The sequence below is a fragment of the Cynocephalus volans genome, chromosome 8, assembly GCF_027409185.1.
Source record: "Cynocephalus volans isolate mCynVol1 chromosome 8, mCynVol1.pri, whole genome shotgun sequence".
Lineage (NCBI taxonomy): Eukaryota > Metazoa > Chordata > Mammalia > Dermoptera > Cynocephalidae > Cynocephalus > Cynocephalus volans.
The window spans coordinates 47821457-47845551 of record NC_084467.1 but is presented as its reverse complement, the minus strand read 5'-3'; the positions used below and the strand labels follow the sequence as shown (position 1 = coordinate 47845551).

Genomic DNA, 24095 nt, shown 5'->3' with positions numbered 1-24095 from the left:
TGAAATAAGCCAGGAACAGAAAGAGAAATACCACATATCCTCATTTATATATGGGAGCTAATAAAAAAAGAAAAAACAAAACAAAAAAAGATACAACAATCACAATAATACATTGAACATCTCAAGAGAACAGAACTGAGGCTGCCAGGAATGGGAAAGGGGCAGGTGAAGGGGGGAAGGAGAGGACTTGGTAAAGGGCCATGTGTATTAGTCTGCTTTTTTTTCTCATAACAAAATAAATGGAACTGTGTAATTATAATAAAATTTATTGCTTACAGTGTCAGAGGCTGGATAGTCCAAAGGCCTCACCTTGCAATTACCATAATAGGATTTCCCACCCTCAACAGTTATAGTAGGGATTAAGCGTCAATAAAGTTGGGGGGGGGCAGGCCTCCAATGTACAGCACCATGAAAACCAACTTCATTGTATAATGATAAATATACTAACAAAAAAAGAAAAAAAGAATGAAATTAATATTTGAGCTATGATTCAAAGCTATATCTTGGTATCTCTAAAGCAATTCTCAGGGTCGGGGGGAAGTTTGCTCTTCCCATTTCCCGGAGTCCTGAAGAGTACTAATGCCACTGGTAAACAGACTAGAAAGAACACTTGAACTAAATAGAAAAATAAAACAAGAAATCCTTTTCTCAAAGATACGCTGTATGTTCCTAAGTATAGCTTGACGGGTTTTTTTTAATCATAGTTATACTTCAGAAAAAAGGGATTTTTCTTAAACTCAAGTTCTCATAAATCTTTCATATTAAGGCACTTTCTAAATTATTTTGAACAATACTTGCCTAAAAAAAGGTGTAAATCCTTACTAGCTAGAGAAATTACCTGATGGAATCAGTAAAAATAAAAAGATATTTATCAAGAATACAGTAATATGATCATTATTCCTGATTTCACACTTACAAATGCAGAATATCATCATAAATAAGCCCTTTAAAGATCACTTTAAAAATTAATATATTATGCAGTTACAACTCTGAAGCTTATAAGTGTAACTCTACAAGACAAATGAAAAACTATTAGCTGTAATACTACATTAGTGGGTACCTGTTACAGTATCATACATGGATTCAAAAGTATTGGATCTCCAACAACTTAAATGGAAATAAATATATTCTGGAAAACCATAACAGATGATTCAAAAAGTAGTCCCACTAATGACAAAAATCTGAAATATGAGAGTAGGAAAAAAACATTATTTCTAAAATAATATTTATTTAGGTGATTTTAAATATGTATGCTTTTCTAAAATAGTAAAATAGTATAAATAGAAAAAAGACATGTGCAAGAAAAGTATAAAAGTATCCAAATGCTCATCAATAATAAAATGGATAAATAATGGTATAGTCTTAATGTAATACTATACAGCAATGAGAATGAACAAATTACAACTCTTTGCAACAACATGGATAAATCTCACAAAATAATCTCAAGTAAAAGAAGCCAGATGCAAATATGATTCTGTTTCTATAAAGTTCAAACACAGGTGAAACTATCCATGGACAGTGGTTAACCCTTAGTAGGGATGGAGGATGAAAACATTGCCTGATATGGGACACAAAGGGGCATCTGGGATATTGGTCATTTTCTGTGTCTTTACCTAAGTAGTTGTTACATGGGTGTGTTCAGTTTGTGAAAATTCACCAAGAATTTATGTAAAAGATCACTCTGAGTGCATGTAACTTTTTGTATATGGGATACAATAAAAAAGAAAGAATACTATAAGACTCTACAGTATACCAATACCTAGGCTATGACAAGCCAAGGGATAACATATGTATCAGCAAGCTGGGCTTTTTGGGGGTCAGCAACCTTTACTCATTCCTCTAAGGGCCTTAATGCCAGGAGTCAGGAGAGTCACGTGCTGCACATATGTCCTGACCCCTACCATCACCAGACTCCTGCCAAAACATCACAAAGCTCCTTTTTCTTCACCCATGGTGAAACAAAACACAATCTCACTGATTTCCTCCAAATTTCCTTCCCTCAAAGTCCTTTAATGTTCTCTAGACAGTTCTGACAAGGAAGCAAAAGACTTCTTTTCCTTCTGATCTACCACTGACTAAGTGCCATATTAAGCATTTTACATACATTTCTTATTTAATTCTCAGAACTCTATATGGTAAATATTATTATGCCCACTTTACAGATGAGGAAACTAGGAATTAGAGAACAATCAGTGAGTGAGAGGACGGTGTGTCTCCCTCCAACACCCAAGCTCAAAACTCACACTACTTCCCCTCTCAATAACAGGCTCTCTCGAATATAACATATCAAGAGTGATCACTGGCATAATTATGCTCCAGCAGTAGCTTTGAGAAATGAGGGCACAGTGAAGGGTTGGAATCTAGCAGTGACAGGGTAAGGAGGGAGGGACAATGCATGAGAATAATCAAGTAAGGAGAGCTGTTGTGTTCAATTAAAGAGCAAAGCTGGGGGAGATGTGACTTCTGCTGTGAATCAGATGTAATACAGCTATTCATGAAGAGCTGCTTAAAGGCAAGAAAAGAAAACATGGACCAAAACAGTCTTAGAAATCTGTAAATCCCATTAATACAATATGTAACATGCACTCAAGCTTTATTGAGAGAATGAACTCATATATCCATGAAGATCTCTTTCTCTTATTAGTTGTTTTTACCCACTAGTCTGTATATTCATTCATTCATTCAACAAATATTTTCTAAGTGTCTGATGGGAAGCAGGCACTGCCTCCAATACTGAAAATAAATGGAACTTTCATTCTGGTGGAGAATATAATCAACAAGTATTTAACATAATGGTGATGCAATGGTAATAAATGAAGAAAAAAGAAGAGTAAGAGTGATGGGGTGGAAGCAGGAAAACGGGCTATTTTAAATAAATAAGGAAAGGCCTGGGGATGTGATTTTTAAGCAAAGACTTGCTCTGTACCTATCTTCTTTGATTACATAATATACTGTATTCTACTTTATTTTTAAAACCAGTGGTTATACTGGCTTTAGATTATAACTTTAAAATATTTCCTTAAACCTTAAGTCAACTAGAGTTCCATAAAAAAACCAACTATATTTTACATAATCATTTAAGATCACAAACTGAAAAAACAGTTTACAAGAATAGAAAAGATTATTTAAAACTGCTGGAGAATGTATTAGCATTCAGTCAGGAATAAAAGATTTGAAAAAATTTTGTTAGACGGTCTCACTCGAGATGAACAGTAGACTCTGACAGAAGCACTTATCCCAGAGCTGCTTAAATAATGCCCTCTCTCATGTCTTTCCAACTCTGGTCCTCATGTGTCTATTTTTGTGTGTGTTTCTCTTATTCCACATGCTTCATATCTCCTTCTCGTTCACTTTCCTTTTCCTGTCTTCAAACATCTCCCCTTCCATCTCCATTAATCAGCCCTAATGTTTTTTGTTAAATATATCTAATGATATAATATATACTATTAACATATAATTTTACATTCCATAAAAATGTTCTTTTTGAAGTACATTAGTGGAGTAATTTAGAATTTTCTCTAAAACAAAAGAAAAATAAATTGACTTTTTATTTCTAGGGCTTTACATTTCATTTTTAACAGTTATCCTGGAGATTACAACATGACTTACTAAAGTTTAACATAAATTCATATTTTTACATTTCCCAGACAATGCAAGGACTTCAGAGTACTTTATTCTCTCACATTTTCTGGTATTGTTGTACTTCCTTCCTATATATATTTGAAATGTCACAAGATGATACAGTTTTCTATAGCCAATATCTAGTTACCCATATATTTACCATTCCCAATGCTCTTCATTTCTTTTTGTACTTCATGCTTCCATTGTTCTTCCTAAAGGATTCCCTTTAGTGTTCTCTTTACTGAGGGTTTGCTGGTGACAAATTCCCTCAATTTATGTTTGCATGGAAATGTATTTTGCATTTTTTGAAGAATATTTTTGCTGGGTACAAAATTATAGACTGACAGTTTGTTTCTTTCACTTCTCAGAAGATATCATTCTATTGTTTCCTTGCTTTCACCGCTTTTGTTAAGAAGTCAGCTTATTGCTCCTTTAAAAATAATACTCGTATGCCTCTTTTTTCCCCTCTGGCTGCTTTTAAGATTTTCTGTTAACATTTTTTCCCATCTCTGCATGGACAGATGCAGTCTACTCCGGAATAGGGAAGCCTCAAGCAGAGAACTGGGTTTCAGCAGTTCTACAAAGATGAGCATAGGAATGGTTTTCTAGTATTTATTCTGCTTGGGCTTCTGAATAAATGGCTCAATGTGTTTAATCAGTTTTGGAAACTTTTCTGCCATTATCTCTTTAAATATTGCTTCTGCCCCATCCTCTCTCTCTTCTTCTTCTGGAATTGTGTAAATGCCTACTCTGTATGACCATCAGTGGTCTTGGATTCAAAATGACATTCACACTCACAGGACACAAAAGATGGTAACCTATCACCAGTTTTACTTAGCTTTCTAGAAGGATTTAGGGCTGGAAACACAGAATGTCAGTATAGCATAATTAGACACATCTTCATCAAACATCCAGTTGCTGCTTCCCAGACCCGTCACCACACAGAGGCACACTAGGTTGTGAGGTTGTGCAATCCACATGAGTGGATACAGTCTACTCCAGCATACACAAGCCTCAAATAGGAACCACATCATAAAACAACCCATTCTTTCAGCTTCTAAGCCTCCCACCAGGGGTGCATAAATGAAGAGAAACCTCAAAGGAAACTGAAGTTCGATTTCCCTACATGTTTTACTGGTAAAAATAATTAACTAATAATGTAGTCCCTTGCAGCATAACGTGTTTATTCATAGTCCTCCCAGTCCAGATGCAGTTAACCAATCACAGGTCATTTTCACAATAAATAATGTTGTTTGGTAACAGAACTGACAAATCACATTTATTTTGGGATATGTCCAGAGAAACTATCAAAAGAAGGTAATCCTGAGGTTATCTTACCATAAAAAACAAACAAACAAAAAAAACCCTAAGCCTGCAATTAAGTTTTTCTATACGGGGTCCAATAATATATGTATTAGACTTTTTCTCTGTGTTCCCATATGTGTCTCATACTTTCTTCCCATCCTTTCATCTCTCTAGACCACAGTTTGGATATTTTCTTCAGATCTATCTTCCAGTTCATTAATCCTCTCTTTGATGGAATCTAATCTGCTATTAAACCATCTAAAGAATTCTAATTCAATTATCGTATTTTTCAGTTCTAGAATTTCCTTTGATTATTTTTTATAGATTCCAGTCCTCTGTTAAAATTTTGAACATTAACCAGTTATTTGAAAGTCCATGTCTGATAACTTTAATATCTAAATTAACTACTGGTCTGTTTCTATTATCTTGGCCCTGTCTCCTAGAATGCTGAACATTGTGTGGGGAAAATTGTAGAGACTTTGACTGATTTTATTTTTCTCCACAGAAGAAAGATAGGAGACAAATCATCTTAATTTGTCTGGGATTAAGCTGATTTTAAGCAGGATTTCAGTCTTCAGAGGGTTGCAACCAAAAACCCAGCTGTTTATCAGTGGCTATCTGTGATAAGCTGTGAAATCCAACTATTATCTTCCCAGAACTCAAACTCTGCTTAGTTTTTCTGCCTTTTAGCCACTGCTGTCTATTTGGCTTCTTAAATTTACCATTCTTACGAATTAGCAAATAAATCAAACAGAAAAGCCAAGCAAAATGTCAACTCACTCCAATGCATTTTTCTTTTCACTGGGATACCAAACACTTCCTTCAAATAAATTTGGCTGCCTTCAAACAGATTTTTAAATTTTCTCCAGCTTTTCTAAGTCTTCTTGAGTAGAAGGTTGATTTAACACAGGTTAGAACTCATAGCCAGGAAAGAAGTCAATGTATATATGCAATAGTACAATGTTAAAGTTAAAATTGACTTTATAGATTATCTATGCCAACCTTACATTCACACTAAGAATTCTATAGTAATAATACACTGCCATCCAAAATCTAAGTAAAAGTGTCAATAACAGAAATCTCTCATATTTGTGGTGTAAACTGTGCCACCACTAGACAAATTTCCTTAATAAGATCCTCACTATTCTGGATTATGATTTGCCTCCTTGAAACATTCACCTAATAGTCATAGTTCTAGCCCTTCAAAGCACCACTGATTATGGTGACTCCTTATTCCAGATGATGGTACTTTAGCTATTTAAAAACAGTTAGCACACCTAATATATGTTTCCTCACAGTGTGAGAGATATCACACTTCCTTTACCACACTTCACGTGGCATACTTTTTGGACCCCCATGATTATAAAGGTCATTCTCTGAATGAAATATAATTGGCTAAGTCTTTTTCCAAATTGTGGTGCCAAAAATTGAACCCAATATTCAAAATTTGGCTTAATCCACAGTATAGCAGAATTATACTACCTCTGCAACTACTCTACACATCTATTTTACATCCAGTAACAATTTTTACATTTAAGCATTCACTGTATATATTTCCTAAGCTGTGGTCACCTAAAACTCCAATATCTTAGGAACTATTATCAACTATTCTATTATTTTACACATGTGTTTTTGTTCTGTTTTTAACTTAAGTGCTAGATTTGACACTCATCCTTACTGAATTTCACCTTTTTAGTTTTCACCTATCAATCCAAACAGTCAATATAATTCTAAATTCTGATGCTGTGATTTGTCTATTATCTCATCTAACTTTGTGCATCCCACATAGAAACACTTACTATTATTAGATCTCAGTCTACGTCAAAATCATTTATAAAAATTTGAATACAGACAAGAGAAGAGAGTTCTCTTTATGATGACACCTAATTTCTTTGGTAGTTGTTCAGCAGCAATAAACCATCCAGAACATATTTCTTCATCTTATACACAAAGCTACTACAATATACAAAGTCAAATTTCTTGCTGAAATCAACTTGTAGTATATAGTATAACTGTTATATTATCTAACTATGAATTAGTAGAGCACTGAAATGTTACAAGGGAACCCGGTGTAAATCTGAGTAAAAGGTAACCTCATCATATGATATTTGATTTAGATTTCAAATGAGAAGCAAGAATAATTTAAGCAAATTTTGTGACAAATATTTCCCACTTTATTTTAAATTAGTAAATGAGTTGTTGTAGTATCTATTGCCACATTACTAACACTGAAAAAACATTGTCCTTAAAGTCCAATATGACTAACCACAGCAAATGCTTAATACAATTGGTTCTATTATTCCATTAATGAAGGCTGGAAGAACTGAAATCAAATATGGAATACCATCTAGTACTAACTTATAATCAAACACCTTAAAAAAGAAGATGAAAATAACTAATATTTATGGTATTGCCCACGTAAAGTAAGAATTTAGGGGAAAAAACCTTATGGTATATTTTAAAACTTTAATTCTATTATTTTTAATTATGACAGCCAGATTTAACTGTCTTATAACTAATTCATAATTTTGAAACTGATAGATATTGGATGAGAACATACTGCTCATCATAATTTTAAGAGTACATAAATGTCTAAAACAATATGGAAAAAAAGATTCTGAAAAAATAAAATATTTTAATAAACTAATATGTTAACATTCAGAGTAGGAGACATAGCAAGCCTTGATAAGTTATCTTTAATCATATTAAAGATTGTTTTTAAAAAATCTAATAAGGGTAGATAAAAAAAAAAGATTAGTACTTTTTTAAAAAAGGCACCACCAAAAGATAAACAGTAAAATTTATCAGAGGCAAACATTATCAAACATAAGATAACACTTAAACAAGAATACTATTCTCTTGAAGGGGTGAAGAAGGCTTCTATTATTAGTAGAGATAAGAACTGCCTGAAATTCTTTCCTTAATAACACCATACTAAAAATAAAATGGTTCAGCACATTTCAAAATAAACACATTGCTTGGCGTATGACTTTCAATTACTTAAATAATACATTAAAATATAAAACTACTTCAAAATACTTTCTCTTACATTTGCATCTAAGAAATATACTAGATAGATTTATTCTCATTTTTATAACACATTCTACATTTGTGGGGTCTTGTGCCACCCACTTACTCATTATCTCCTAAAGGATTTGAGATTAGATCTTCCTGCTAGGTCAAATTAAATTATATGCTTGGCTTTGAAAATTAACTACTTTCTCTACAAAATATTTTCCTGTATCATCAAGGAAACCACAGGAATCTCAGAATAATAAATGGGTTGTTATCATTACCAAGCAATACCAAATGCTTTCAGAAAAGCTAACAGACCACAAGATAAGTGAACATTTTGGCATGGTTTTACAAAAAAAAAGAGAGAAAGCAGTACTATGTCAGCATGGGAAAAGTAATTACCTCAATATGTGATCATCTACAAAACCCTTTCTAATTTACATAGGTATGTTAAGAGAAAGTTTGGTAGAATAGCATTTTTGGCTAAGAATGCATTCTCTGTACTTAGTAAAAAAATTAACTATATTTATTTTGGTTCTACTCTAAGTAGACGGTGCCTTCAGAATGATGCATACATATAAAATGCCAGCTGCTGCTCATACTCTGCTCCCTTCCCAGCTTTTGTCTCCTTTCCTCCAAGAGTTTCTATGATCACTACCACGGGATCTGGAAAACACGTATGTAAATTATGTGTTTGCACATAGGCATTGGAAGTGGTGTAGAGGAGAGGATGAAAAGTGAGGAGCATCTAGAGAATTAGAAGTTTCTGAACATATTCAGTTGCAAAAAAAAAAAAAAAAAAAAAAAAGACAACCTGGGAAAAACAAGACAAGAGATAGTAAATTCTTTCTACCCCTTGTCAAATAAATTTCTGGTTCAACTAACTATGGATTTAAGTACATAATAGGACTTGAGTACCTTTACACTTATATGTTTTCTCTTGTACTTCTCACAACAGTGTAAGAGAACATATGGTGTTAACTTCCTTATTCTATAGATCAGGCAAGCTGGCTTATGACAGAACAAAGGTTCCACACCAGGTCTTCCAAGTCCAGCATTCTCTATACTATAGAGAGTATCTATATACTATATTATGTTGCCTTTGTGGACTTTCCCTGGACCTATCTGCCATTTATAACATTGCTTTCTATTGGAAAATACCTTTTGAAAGTCAATCAGGTGAATACACAAAATGAGCAAAATACATTCTCAAATTAAGGGCAAAACTACCTATATCAAATCATATGAATGGCATATAAATCAGAAAAAAGAAATCTAAATAGCACATTCTTCATTTACCTCATTACTTGAGAGTTTACCTCATTACTTGAGAGATAAAACTGAACTAATTTTGACTCAATCACTAATCTAGTGTTTGAGAAGAAATATAGTTTCATTATTTGGAACAATTATTTAATACTTTTTTAGAATTGCATAATTTCAAAGGTAAAATCAATTTAGCTACTAAGCTGTATGAACGTTCACTTTTATTTCACTAGTATTTCCAACACAGGAGTTGCTCAATTTCCCTGGGCTCGGGTTTCAGGACACGCCTCTGGGTTTCCAGCCACTCCCTGAGGTCTCAGGCCTCCTCCCCTGAGCTCTCCCCTGGGGGAAAGTTACTGTTGCCAGATAGACCTATTTCTATTACCAACATGGGAAAATGACACCATGAGGGGCTGGCTTATGCAATCCAGTGGCTGGGCATGCTCAATAAAGAGCACAGAACATTCTTGAATATGACTGGTGCACATAACTGGGAGCCACTCCCTTAATTGAATATTCATTAGATGGAGAAACTATAAAAGCTGAATCCCCCCTGAAGGCAGGGTTGTTGCTCACTTTCTGGAAGCAACCCATACTTTGCTGGGTGAGGTGTGTATACTTTACTTTGTATCAAACCTACTTTCAAATCAAGTGCTGGGCCGAGCCGTGGTGCACTCGGGAGAGTGCGGCGCTGGGAGCGCAGCGACGCTCCCGCCGCGGGTTCGGATCCTATAAAGGAACGCCGGTGCACTCACTGGCTGAGTGCTGGTCACAAAAAAGACAAAAACAAACAAAACAAATCAAGTGCTGCTCACTCTCTTGAGCCAGCCTGAACTTTGTACTGAACTTTATGTTCTTCTTGCTTTTCTGTTAGACTTGATGTGTGTACTGAATTTTCCTTTTATGTTAAACTTGGTGTGGGCCCTGCTCAATCTCTGGAGCGTGCTGCGCTGCACTCTCTGTGTTGAACCTGTATTTTTTTATCTATTATATTAAACTTGTTCTGTCTACTGTGACTCTGTCCTTGAATTCTTTCCTGTGGCAGAGTCAAGAACCCGGTAAAAGGACTGGGAGGTTGAGGCTGATTACCGGGCCCCCCGGACCCTACCTCTGACATCATTTCCAATTCATTCTAACTTTATTCATTTTCTGTATTTGTGAAAAAACCAATTATATTACTTAGCCAAAATGGACATTGTATTTTAATATAAACACTAATAATTAAGTATCATATAGCACAAAAAAGTAGTCATTAAGAACTTTCTTCAATACAGGCAGCCAAAAAATAGGGGCAGATTATTACAACTTAGTCTCAGTCCTGATATCAGAATTGACAGTATTTCTAAACACAGCAAGCACTTATTAATACTTCAACACAGGGTTCAGAATTTACCCACAATAGCCATGCATCTTGTCCTCTCTACAACAATGTCATCTATTTGTATGTCACTTTATCTTTTTCAAAGCTATTTTATGTACCTCAACTCATTTGATCTTCATAAATATTCTAGAAGGCATATAGGCTGACTATTATTCCCACTTGACAGAGGAGGAAACAGAGGCTCAGAAATGGTTTTCCCAAAGGTCATATAACTAGTAGTGGAAATGTTATTAAAATCCAGAGCTAATGCCTTCCTAAACCTGTGTTCATTCTAGGACATCATTTTTACAAGTTCTCTTTAGTCTGGTTACTATAGATGACTGCTGATCTTTAGTCACAGCTACTCTCACATAAGAAAACAAACTCAAATACCTGGCATTTCTAAAAAGTTTGATTTAAAACTGTCAGAATTCAGCACCTTCATAAGAAATGGAATGGATTGACACGTACAAGTAAGCACTGGGAACATGAAAATATAAATTTTAATCATCCATATACAGTTTCAAAAAACTTTTATTACCTCTAAATGTGGACTAAAATAAAGACATTTAAATCTTATTTTCTCAATTCTTTATAAATATCCCCAGACATACAAAATTATATCCTTGTAGATTTGAAACTCACACGATAACATACTAGGCATTTTGACTTTATATTCCACATAGCACAGACTTTGGACTCGGAGAACCCTGAATTTGACTGTTAGTTCTGACACTCACTAGCAATGTGACCTTGAGCAAGTTACTTAAAGTAACAAGTTACTTAAAGATTCTCAATTTCTTTACCTGTAAAATGGAGATAATACCAATATTATCTACCAATGGAGATAATAATCCAAACTCAGAGGATTACTCTGGGGAATAAATAAAATTAAGCGCATATATAGTGCAGTGATTAGAATATGTAAAAATTTAACCAAGTTGTAGTTTTTATCACTAAATGTTACAAATGTATTTCCCTTTTCTTCCATTCTACACTACACATCTACATTACAGCTCCAGTATTTAGTAATTCAAATTTCCATTAAACCAGTATGAACAATTAAATATACCCATTTTTTGGAATTAAATCTTTCAAAAATCAATTTAATGATAAAGTTGTAAAAGACCTAACAGATTAGGTGTTCTACTGTTATCCTTTAGGAGAGGAAGAAAACAAGGCCCAGAGAGGTTAAATTGTTCAGGGTCTTTATACGAGCTTGGGAGTCAAAAACAAAACCTAGCAAGGAACCAAAACACCACAGGCATAACTCTTAGTTCCAACAATTGACCAGATAGTTGTCCAAAATTAAGTTTATCATTTAGGACTTGGTTTTCAGATTTTTAAAAAATGGTAACACTGCTTGTTAAAGAAAATTTAAATTTTCCATGTGCTTTTCCTTCCTGTTATCTCAAAAAATAAAAGAGGAATTAGTAAAACATTTACTTAATTTCTTAATTTCTTGAGAGCCAAGTCTGGACCATTCACATAAATACAGTTAGTCTCTTAATGTCAGGGATACATACGTTCTGAGAAACACCTCATTAGGAAATTTCATTGTTGTGACAACATCGTAGAGTGTACTTACACAAACCTAGATGGCACAGCCTACTACACACCTAGGCTATATGGTATAGCCTATTGCTCCTATGAGACCAATTTAATTGTTCTACGATGTTACGATGGCCACTATGTCTCTAGGCCATAAGAATTTTTCAGCTCTATTATAATCTTACGGGGCCACAGTCTTATATGCAGTCTGTCATTGACCAAAATGTCATTATGCAGCTCATGACTGTGAAAAACAAAAAAGGTAATTTCCTCAATGAGACTTTGCTAGCTAGAAAGAGGCTGAGTTGCTGAGTACCCCTTGGTAAACAATTCCAATGAAAAATAATTATTTCAATCTGGTTTCAAGATGGCGGCGGCTGCGGCGGCTGGCGCGGAGTAGCTGAGGTGGAAAAGGTGGCCACTGGGCCTCAGGCAGCCGGGAAACTTGTGGACCTTCCTCTGGCCATCTCTTAAGGGAGGACTGCTGCTGCTGGCCGGTCGTGGGGGCTCAACGCCACTTTGCCCCCGGCAGGAGAGGCTGCCTCATTTACCGGCAACAGCTTTGAAGTGTGGAGCAGGAAAAGAACTGATTCTTAGCTGCAAAAGCGAGTCTTGAAACAGGGAACACGGCGCCAGGGCTGCTGTGGATGCAGCCAGGATCCCGGAGGCTGGGGCCGCACTGAAGGCGGCCAGCTGCCCTATTCAGGATTCGAGGTTTCAGGCCGGCATTAAAGAAGATTCCTGGGAGCGCCCGAGCGGCGCCGCGACTGAACAGCCTGAGGCGGCAGCGCCGAGAACACGGAAGGCAACAAACCAGAGACAGAGCGAGCGCCCGACCTGGCACAGCACTGTGAGTGATCCCTGGCACAGCTCTGTTCGGGGGGTGGTTGCCCACCCGGCTCCCGCCTGCACCACCAGGCCACTCACTGCCCCAGTGCTGCCTCCATTTTCCCAGGTGCGGGCAGCTCCGCCCTGATCGGCCATCACTGAGCCCATTTGCTTGGCCTGGTGCAGGGCTTTCCGGACCCTGCGGGCCAGCCTCCTCTCCCACTCCCTCCGCGGTTCTCTGGCGGGGCTGGGGGTGTGGGGCGTCCCGACCAGTGTTGGGAGGGCTAGGAAATACGGGCGGGCCGACTGTCACTCCACCACACCCTGGACTCCGGCCCGGTAAACTTCCTGTTACTGGGAGGCAGATACCATCTCTGCGACCACCAGTTTGGAAAAAAGCCTAACGAATTTCTGGTTGGGAATAGTGTGGTAGGAGAGTTCCCAGGTCCGCTAGAACCTGCCGGAGAGCAGGCTGCAGGCGGGCACTAGACTCGGTTTATACCGGGGGGATACAAAGGTGAACAAGACCCGAGAAAGATCTACACAGTGCTACAAAGGCACCCAGAGAGACCGGTCGTCTGTGCCTAGCAGAAACCTGGTAGACTTCCTGGGCGAGGCGGTGCTGAGCAGGGTCTTGAAGGCCCAGCTGATAGACGAGGGGTGCAGAAGACACACCCCAGCCCAGCACAGTGTGCACAGAGGGGGGAGACGTGCGGCCAGGGAGGCGGAGACTCGACAGAAACCACACACCCGGTGGGGTCGCCACTGCACGATCTAACAGCCTGGGCCAGAGCACACGGAACGGCGAGAAGTCCTGTACAGAAAGTGAAAGCTCAACAGAGATCACACACCCTGTGGTGCGTGATCCACCAGCCCAGCAGAGTACAAGCTGACCAGAAAGGTGGATCCCCGGAGAAGCCCAAGACCCGAGGCAACCACACACACAAGACACTAGAGGCCAACTGAGCAGTCACGGCGGGAGCCATACCAAATTGGCAACCACAGCAACATCCTAGTTAGTCATTAGTCTCAAACCGGTGGACTGTGAAACCCCCTGCCACAATGAATAAACACCAAAAAAAAGACACCAGAAATACAAAAAATCAAGAAAGTACACCACCAAAAGTTAATAAATCTCATACTCTAGATCCTATAGAACAAGAAGCCCTTGAAATAACTGACAAGGAATTTCGAGTGATAATTCTAAGGAAACTGAATGAGATACAAGAAAACTCAGCTAGACATCATGATGAAATGAGGAAAAGTATACAGGATCTGAAAGAGGAAATATACAAGGAAATCAATGTCCTGAAAAAAAATGTAGCAGAACTTGCTGAACTGAAGAAGTTATTCAGCGAAATAAAAAACACAACGGAGAGTTTAACCAGCAGGCTTGTCGAAGTTGAAGAGAGAACCTCTGAACTTGAAGATGGGCTGTTTGAAATAACACAAGCAGACAAAAAGAAAGAAAAAAGAATCAAGGACATGGAAGAAAATCTGAGAGAGATATCAGACAACCTCAAGCGCTCAAATATCCGAGTCATGGGTATTCCAGAAGGGGAGGAAAATGGAGAATCCATTGAAAACATATTCTACAAAATAGTGGCAGAAAACTTCCCAGGTATAGGAAAAATCACAGATCTTCAGATCCAGGAAGCTCAACGATCTCCAAATGTATTCAACCCAAAAAGGCCTTCTCCAAGACATGTCATAGTCAAATTGGCAAAACTCAGAGACAAAGAGAGAATCTTAAAAGCTGCAAGAGAGAAGCGTCAAATCACCTATAAGGGAGCACCAATCAGGTTAACATCAGACTTTTCATCACAAACCCTAAAAGCTAGAAAGGAATGGGATGATATTTTCAAAATACTAAAAGACAAAGATTGCCAGCCAAGAATACTCTACCCTGCAAGGCTATCCTTCCGAAATGAGGGGCAAATAGTATATTTCTCAGACAAACAAAAACTGTGGGAGTTCACTACCACAAGACCACCCTTACAAGAAATCCTCAAGGGAGTACTGGGTTTGGTTCCTGAAAAATAACTACCACTGCCATAAAAACCTAAGAAAAATCTAAACCCGCTAGTACAATAAAAATGGCATTCATGAAGAGAAAACAAGCTAACAAAAACACTATCTACAACCTAAGGAACCAACAAACAAAGAAACCAAACAGTAAATCAGAAAGCAAGGAACAAAAGACACCTAAGACAACCAAACAACCAATAAAATGCTAGGAATAAATCAACACCTTTCAATAACAACTCTTAATGTTAAAGGCTTAAATTCCCCAATTAAAAGACACAGACTGGCTGACTGGATCAAAAAGCAGGACCCAACTATATGCTGCCTACAAGAGACCCACCTCACCCATAAAGATTCACACAGACTAAGAGTGAAAGGATGGAAAAAGATTTACCATGCAAACAGAAAAGAAAAACGAGCTGGAGTGGCTATTCTTATATCTGACAAAATAGACTTTAAACTAAAAACCATAAAAAGAGACAATGAGGGACACTACTTAATGATAAAAGGACTGATCCATCAAGAAGACATAACAATCATAAATATGTACGCACCCAATGTTGGAGCAGCCAGATTTATAAAACAAACTCTATTAGACCTAAAGAAGGAAATAGACACTAATACCATAATAGCAGGGGACCTGAACACTCCACTGTCAATATTAGACAGATCATCTAGGCAAAGAATCAGTAGAGAAACACAAGATCTAAACAAGACTCTAGACCAATTGGAATTGGCAGATATCTACAGAACATTCCACCCAACAACCTCAGAATATTCATTCTTCTCATCAGCACATGGATCATTCTCCAGGATAGATCACATATTAGGTCACAAATCAAGTCTCAATAAATTCAAAAAAATTGGAATTATCCCATGTATCTTCTCAGACCACAATGGATTAAAACTAGAAATTAATAACAAACAAAACTTTGGAAACTATACAAACACATGGAAATTAAACAGCATTCTACTTAATGACATATGGGTCCAAGAAGAAATCAAGCAGGAAATCAAAAAGTTTATTGAAACTAATGAAAACAATGATACATCATACCAAAACCTGTGGGATACTGCAAAAGCAGTATTGAGGGGAAAATTTATTGCATTAAATGCTCACTTCAGAAGAATGGAAAGATGGCAAGTGAACAACCTAACACTTCACCTTAAAGAACTAGAAAAACAAGAACAATCCAATCCTAAAGTTAGCAGACGGAAAGAAATCATTAAGATCAGAGCAGAACTGAATGAAATTGAAAACCAAAAAACAATTCAAAAGATCAACGAATCAAAAAGTTGGTTTTTTGAAAAGATAAATAAAATTGACAAACCATTAGCATGGCTAACAAAAAAAAAGAAGAGAGAAGACTCAAATAACAAAAATTAGAAATGAAAAAGGCGATATTACAACTGATTCATCTGAAATACAAGGAATCATTCGAGACTACTATAAACAACTATACGCCAACAAATTTGAAAATCTGGAGGAAATGGATAAATTTCTGGACACACACAAGCTCCCAAAACTGAACCGTGAAGACGTAGAAAATTTGAACAGACCAATAACAATAAAGGAGATTGAAGCTGTTATCAGAAGGCTCCCAACAAAGAAAAGCCCAGGACCAGATGGATTCACAGCAGAATTTTACCAAACATTCAAAGAGGAATTGACACCGATTCTTTACAAACTATTCCAAAAGATTGAAACGGACGCAAATCTCCCAAACTCATTCTATGAAGCAAACATCATCCTGATACCAAAACCAGGTAAAGATATAACCAAAAAAGAAAACTACAGGCCGATATCCTTGATGAATATAGATGCAAAAATCCTCACTAAAATACTAGCAAACAGAATACAGCAACACATACAAAAAATTATTCATCACGATCAAGTGGGATTCATCCCAGGGATGCAAGGTTGGTTCAACATACGCAAATCAATAAATGTGATACACCATATTAATAAACTCAAACACAAGGACCATATGATCATCTCTATAGATGCTGAAAAAGCATTTGATAAAGTTCAGCACTCATTCATGACAAAGACCCTCTATAAGTTAGGTATAGAGGGAAAGTATCTCAACATAATTAAAGCCATATATGACAAACCCACTGCCAATATCATCCTGAATGGGGAAAAGCTGAAAGCTTTTCCTTTAAGAACAGGCACTAGACAAGGATGCCCACTCTCACCACTTCTATTCAACATAGTGTTGGAAGTACTAGCCAGAGCAATCAGAGAAGAGAAGGAAATAAAGGGCATCCAGATTGGAAAAGATGAAGTCAAACTGTCCCTGTTTGCAGATGACATGATCCTATATATCGGACAGCCTAAAACCTCTACAAAAAAACTGTTGGAATTGATAAATGATTTCAGCACAGTAGCAGGATACAAAATCAACACACAAAAATCAGTAGCATTTCTTTTCTCCAATAGTGAACATGCAGAAGGAGAAATCAAGAAAGCCTGCCCATTTACAATAGCCACCAAAAAAATAAAATACTTAGGAATTGAGTTAACCAAGGAGGTGAAAAATCTCTATAATGAGAACTACAAACCACTGCTGAGAGAAATTAGAGAGGATACAAGAAGATGGAAAGATATTCCATGCTCTTGGATTGGAAGAATCAACATAGTGAAAATGTCCATACTACCCAAAGTGATATACAAATTCAATGCAATCCCCATCAAAATTCCAAAGACATTTTTCTCAGAAATGGAAAAAACTATTCAGACATTTCTATGGAACAATAAAAGACCACGAATAGCCAAAGCAATGCTCAGCAAAAAAAGTAAAGCTGGAGGCATAACACTACCTGACTTTAAGCTATACTACAAAGCTATAATAACCAAAACAGTATGGTACTGGCATAAAAACAGACACACTGACCAATGGAATAGAATAGAGAATCCAGAAATCAACCCACACACTTACTGCCATCTGATCTTTGACAAAGGCACCAAGCCTATTCACTGGGGAAGGGACTGCCTCTTCAGCAAGTGGTGCTGGGATAACTGGATATCGATATGCAGGAGAATGAAACTAGATCCATACCTCTCACCGTATACTAAAATCAACTCAAAATGGATTAAGGATTTAAATATACACCCTGAGACAATAAAACTTCTTAACGAAAACATAGGAGAAACACTTCAGGAAATAGGACTGGGCACAGACTTCATGAATACGACCCCAAAAGCACGGGCAACCAAAGGAAAAATAAACAAATGGGATTATATCAAACTAAAAAGCTTCTGCACAGCAAAAGAAACAATTAAAAGAGTTAAAAGACAACCAACAGAGTGGGAGAAAATATTTGCAAAATATACATCTGACAAAGGATTAATATCCAGAATATATAAGGAACTCAAACAACTTTACAAGAAGAAAACAAGCAACCCAATTAAAAAATGGGCAAAAGAGCTAAGTAGACATTTCTCTAAGGAAGATATCCAAATGGCCAACAGACATATGAAAAAATGCTCAACATCACTCAGCATCCGGGAAATGCAAATCAAAACCACATTGAGATACCATCTAACCCCAGTTAGGATGGCTAAAATCCAAAAGACTCTGAACGATAAATGCTGGCGAGGCTGCGGAGAAAAAGGAACTCTCATACATTGTTGGTGGGACTGCAAAATGGTGCAGCCTCTATGGAAAATGGTATGGAGGTTCCTTAAACAATTGCAAATAGATCTACCATACGACCCAGCCATCCCACTGTTGGGAATATACCCAGAGGAATGGAAATCATCAAGTCGAAGGTATACCTGTTCCCCAATGTTCATCGCAGCACTCTTTACAATAGCCAAGAGTTGGAACCAGCCCAAATGCCCATCATCAGATGAGTGGATACGGAAAATGTGGTACATCTACACAATGGAATACTACTCAGCTATAAAAACGAATGAAATACTGCCATTTGCAACAACATGGATGGACCTTGAGAGAATTATATTAAGTGAAACAAGTCAGGCACAGAAAGAGAAATACCACATGTTCTCACTTATTGGAGGGAGCTAAAAATTAATATATAAATTCACACACACACATACACACACACACACAAACCGGGGGGGGGGAAGAAGATATAACAACCACAATTATTTGAAGTTGATACAACAAGCAAACAGAAAGGACATTGTCAGGGGGGGGGGAGGGGGGAGGGAGAAGGGAGGGAGGTTTTGGTGATGGGAAGCAATAATCAGCTACAATGTATATCGACAAAATAAAATTTTTAAAAAAATAAAAAATAAATAAATAAAATAAAAAATAAAAATAAAAAAAATAAAAATAAAAATAAAAATAAAAATAAAAATTAAAAAAAAGAAAAATAATTATTTCACAAACCACATCTATCAGTCCTAACTTTGAAACTACAGCCTTCTTTTTACATAGACAATTGGCATTATGTTATAAATACAATTTTTTCTTCAACCAGTCTTTGTATACCACAAATAATAGATCTATTCTTCTAGAATTTCTATCACCTTTACATAAATTAGATAAGAAGTGAACAAGTTTAATTACAAGACCTCTCAAAGAGCAGGTCTCCCCTACCCAGAAAGTGAGAACCTAAACAATCAATATACAGAAAAATTTTAAGTAGATAAAAAGCATTACTTTTAAACTCTGTCAACCCATGTAATGTTTCCATAAGCACTCCCTTAGTAATCTAACTCTATGATAGACTAAAAAAGGAGTAAATCCAATTTAGAACATTTTAAATAAGGTTTTAATTGTTTATCAACAAATAGAAGGATTTCCACATACTTTTTAAAGAATGCCCTTAAACTAGCACTATTAAATGAAAACTATGCCATTTTGAATTTTGTTTATTGTACCTAACTTTGGTTCATGAACTGATACACCAACAATTTAATTTAAGTTTTAAAAATCTATAATTAGCATAACAGTTAAGAGAGAAGGCACATAAAATGCTCTTCACTCTTCCGTTTCCATGTTTTTATAGCCATATAAAATTAAGTCATCTTGTTAAGTTTTTTAGTAGAAATTAATTTTACGAAGTTTAAATATGTAACAATTAAAAGTGCACATGCTTTCAATAAAAGGTGCTGAGACAAATGGATAACCACATGCAAAATGTTGACCTTAGTACCTCATTTCATACCATACAAGAGAATTAACTCAAAATGGGTCATTGATTTAAAAACAGAGCTAAAACAATAAAATGTTTACAAGAAAATATAAAAGCATGGACCATGAAGAAAAAAAATCAATAAAATGAACTTCATAAAAATTCAAAACTGCTATTTTTTTTTCAAAACTTTTATACTCCAAAAGACAACATTAACAAAATGACAAATAATCCAATCACACCATAAGCAAAAGATACAAACAGACATTTAGTCAAAGAAGATACGTGAAAGACTAATAAGTACATATAAAGTTGTTCAATTTCATGAGCCAAATGCAAAATTAAAGACTCAATGAAATACCATTTCACATCCATGGAATGGCTATAATAAATCAGACAGACAATAACAAATGTTAACAAAGATGTGGAGAAAAAGGAACTATCATTTTTTGTCAGTGAGACTGTAAAATGGTGCAATCATTTTGAAAAACAGTTTGGCATTTTCTCAAAAAGTTAAACGTAAAACTATGATACGACCTAGCAATTCTACACCTAGGTATCTACACAAGAGATACAAAAACATATGTTTACAAAAAGACCTGCATGCAAATATGCATGCTAGCATTATTTATAATAGCCTAAAACTTAAAACAGTGTCCATCAACTGGTGGCATATTCATGCAATGGAATATTATTCCGAAATAAAAAGAAAATAACTATGTCATATAAGAACCTCAAAAACATTGTTAAAGATGCTAGATGTTGAGAGAGTCCATAATGAATGACCCTATGTATAAGAAGTATCCAGAAAAAGCAAATCTATATGGACAGAAAATAAATTAGTGGTTTCCTGGGGTTGAGGGCAGGAATGGGATTAAATGTAAACCTGTATAAGGGAACTTATTTCAGTGTTCGAAAATGTTCTAAAACTGATCTGTAGTGATGGTTACAGCACTTGGTAAAGTTACTAAAAATCATTGACTTGTACACTTAGAATGGGTGAATTTTATGATGCATAAAATATACCTCAATAAAGCTGTTTTTTAAAACACATGAGCTTTTTTTTTACTTGTCCCTTGAAGAATTAAATGAGTAACTTTATATTGTAGCAATTTCAATAATTCTTATCGAATAAACAATTGTACTGATTCTAATCTTAGATGGGAAACCACAGTGTCATTTGGAGAGGATCTAATGCAGTGTTAAGAAAACTCCTCCAATCAGTTGCTCATTGATGGGGTTCTCCAGGAAAAAGATTTCTCATAAATCAGAGTCCCTTCTGTTAGTTTATATTTGAAGAAGGCAGTGCCCAAAAGCAGCTCAAGAGTATATACAAAAGAGATTTAAGTTGTCCTTTGACAATGACTGATTAATCTGATGGGTGTTCTACTCTACATTTAGACTCCTGTAGAAGATTTTAAGACAAACACTAACTTTTTAACACAATGTGAAAGGAGATAGCGTTAAGTTATATAACTTTGAGACTGTCCATGTCCAAATGGCAAAGGCACTGTTTGTTTGAGTAGCTGTATAATATCATAATAACAGTCCTCAGTAATGATATTAAATGACAAGTAATATTACAGGCTTTAATCCAATCGTGGATCTTCCTATATTCATTCTAAACACATTCTCCTAACTACCCACTCTACTTATAAGGTCTTTCAAAAATAAGCCAGGACTTCATAGCCCTCACAGGACCTCAAAGAATTTTACAAACTTTTTAGGTCATTACACCAATATCACCTGTCTACGAGGCCTTGTTTGGCCACCATATTATTAACTGCCAACCTCACAAAACTCTCTATACTCACTTCCCTGATTCATCATTTTTCTCTACAGCACTAAACAAACATTTGACATATATATTTTGATTATTGTTTGTCTTCTTCTAGAATGTAAGTTCCATAAAAGAACTTACATTCTGGTTTTGTGCCTTGCTGTATCCCCATTGCCTACAACAGTGCCTAGCATATTGTAAGTGCTCGATAAGTATTTTGTTTTGGGGGTTTTTTTGGCAGCTGGCCAGTAAGGGGATCCGAACCCTTAAATTTGGTGTTACCAACACCACACTCTCCCCAGGGAGCTAACCGACCAGCCTCAATAGGTATTTTTTGAATAAATGAATGGATATTAGATACACAGAAGAAAACAGGAGCTGATCCTTGCCACAGGAAAGAACAATGAGTCTCTTCTACCTATTCAACAGCCTTGACTTGAGGTTAAAATAAGAATTTTACAAGGAAATGGACACCTCAGAATAAAATCTCCAGTCTGCCTACCCAGCATTTTTTCAAGAAAAAGAAAAAAAAAAAAAAAAGCCAGCGTTTCATTTATAATTCTGGATTTGCAACCATCAAATATTTTTAATAAGCTGGCTCTAGTTCTGGAGAGAGGATAGGTTCATTAAATTCCATGTGACTCTTATTAACAAAAAAAGAAAACAAAGGAAAACTCAATATTTAACCAGTTCTTCTTAATAGTTACTTAACTAGTAAGAAGTATAAAATTTCAAAAGCAGCCTGTTTTTCTACACCCAAAATAGGATCTCATCTCCAAGAAAACAGACCTCAGCAGAACGTGCCTTAGCAGTTTTGATCTCCTCATACCCAAATCCTCCAATGCCGAGGAACCTTTTTCTCTCCTTCATCCTAGAAGCCTTCCTCAAACAATTTTACTTACACCAACCAACCTTCAGACTTCCCAGTTCTAATTAACCCCTACCCCAATCCAGCTGCATTTCAGCGCTTCGCACACCCAGCAGAAAGACCCACCACCTCTAGGCTCCCGAGCATCTCCCAAACAGCCCCACCAACCGAGAATCCTGGAACATGAAAGAATCTGGGGACGGCAGGGACCTCCCAGCAAGGCCAGAATTGGAGGACATCTTAGACCTCATCCTGGTTCTGCCAATTTCTCTATGACCTTGGGCATGTTACTAAACCTCTAGGGGTCCCCATTTTCTCACCTTTAAGGTGAGGAAAACATCCTGACAAAGTCGCTGTAAGGATTAAATGAGATCCACACGTAACGCACCTAACAGGACACCTGGCACAAAACGGCAACTCAATCATCAATCACTAGCGTGACTTATTTATTCCTCAGTCCTACCCTTCCGGTGTCAGAGCTAGAAGGCAGCTTATGGGTCTAGTGCAAATCTGCCAGTTTTGCAGAAGAGGACACTCAGGTCCGGAGAAGAGAGAAGTGCCTTCCTCCGACCACCCGAAAGGCAGATGCGCGCTGGACCTGGAACCCAGGACGCCCGTCCCCCGCCCTCAAACTCGTCCTCACCCCCCCCCCCCCCACCCCCCCCCCCGGGCTCTGCCGGGCGTCAGGCGCTGCTGCCGGCGAGGCACGTCCTCCCAGGGCCCCAGCCCCGCGCGGGCCGCGGCCGCTCCACCTGCCGCCCGACCCCCGCGGCTCCCGCGGCTCGACCCGGCCTCCCGCGAGCCGGGCAGCCCCGCGCGGCGGCCCCGGGCGCGTACTCAACTCTTCACTTTGCCGAAGGTGCCGACGCCCAGCGTGTCCCCCAGGACGTAGTGTCCTATCTTCACCCTCCCGTCGTGCTTCTGCTTCTCAGCCATCTTCGGCGCGCGCGGCCTCGCTCGGCCGCCGGCCCCTCAGCGCCGCCGCCGCCGCCGCCGCCTACCCACAGTGCAGCGGGACTTACGGTGGGGGGGGGGACCGCGGACGCCGGGGGCGCGGGGGAGGGCGGCGGGGTCCGGGAGGGGGCGCTGGGCCGGCTGGGCCCGGTGGGGGAGCGCAGAGCCGAGGACGGGAGCGTGCGGCGCCCAGGCGCCAGGGCCGCCTGTGGCTGAGCCCGCGGCGGCGACGGCCGGGGGGCTGGGGACGCTCGAGGGGGACGGAGGGCGGGGCCGAGCCAGGTGCGCGGGGTGCGAAAGAGGGTGGAAGGCAGCAGGTGCGGCCAGAGAGGGGTCGGGGGACCCGAGGGCGGGAGGGGCCCTTTCTGAGGAGCCCCGCGGCGGTGAAAATGTGCGGGTGAGGTTCGGGACGG

General features: G+C 37.9%; 1 protein-coding gene across 4 annotated transcripts in view; it reads right to left on the bottom strand.

The window, feature by feature from the left end:
* Positions 1-23878, bottom strand: part of PRKAA2 (protein kinase AMP-activated catalytic subunit alpha 2) — a 92831-nt gene extending 68953 nt beyond the window's left edge. For 2 of the 4 annotated variants that reach the window (XM_063107107.1, XM_063107106.1), the window contains exon 1: positions 23571-23654. Coding sequence is in view for 1 of the 4 variants with exons in the window: in XM_063107105.1 (XP_062963175.1) it covers positions 23571-23664 (94 nt within the window). In the remaining 3 variants the exon portion in view is untranslated. Of the gene's footprint in view, positions 1-22854; positions 22874-23570 lie in introns of those variants that run through there. The other 2 variants (XM_063107105.1, XM_063107108.1) reach the window with 2 other exon arrangements.
* Between the last annotated feature and the right edge of the window lie 217 nt (positions 23879-24095).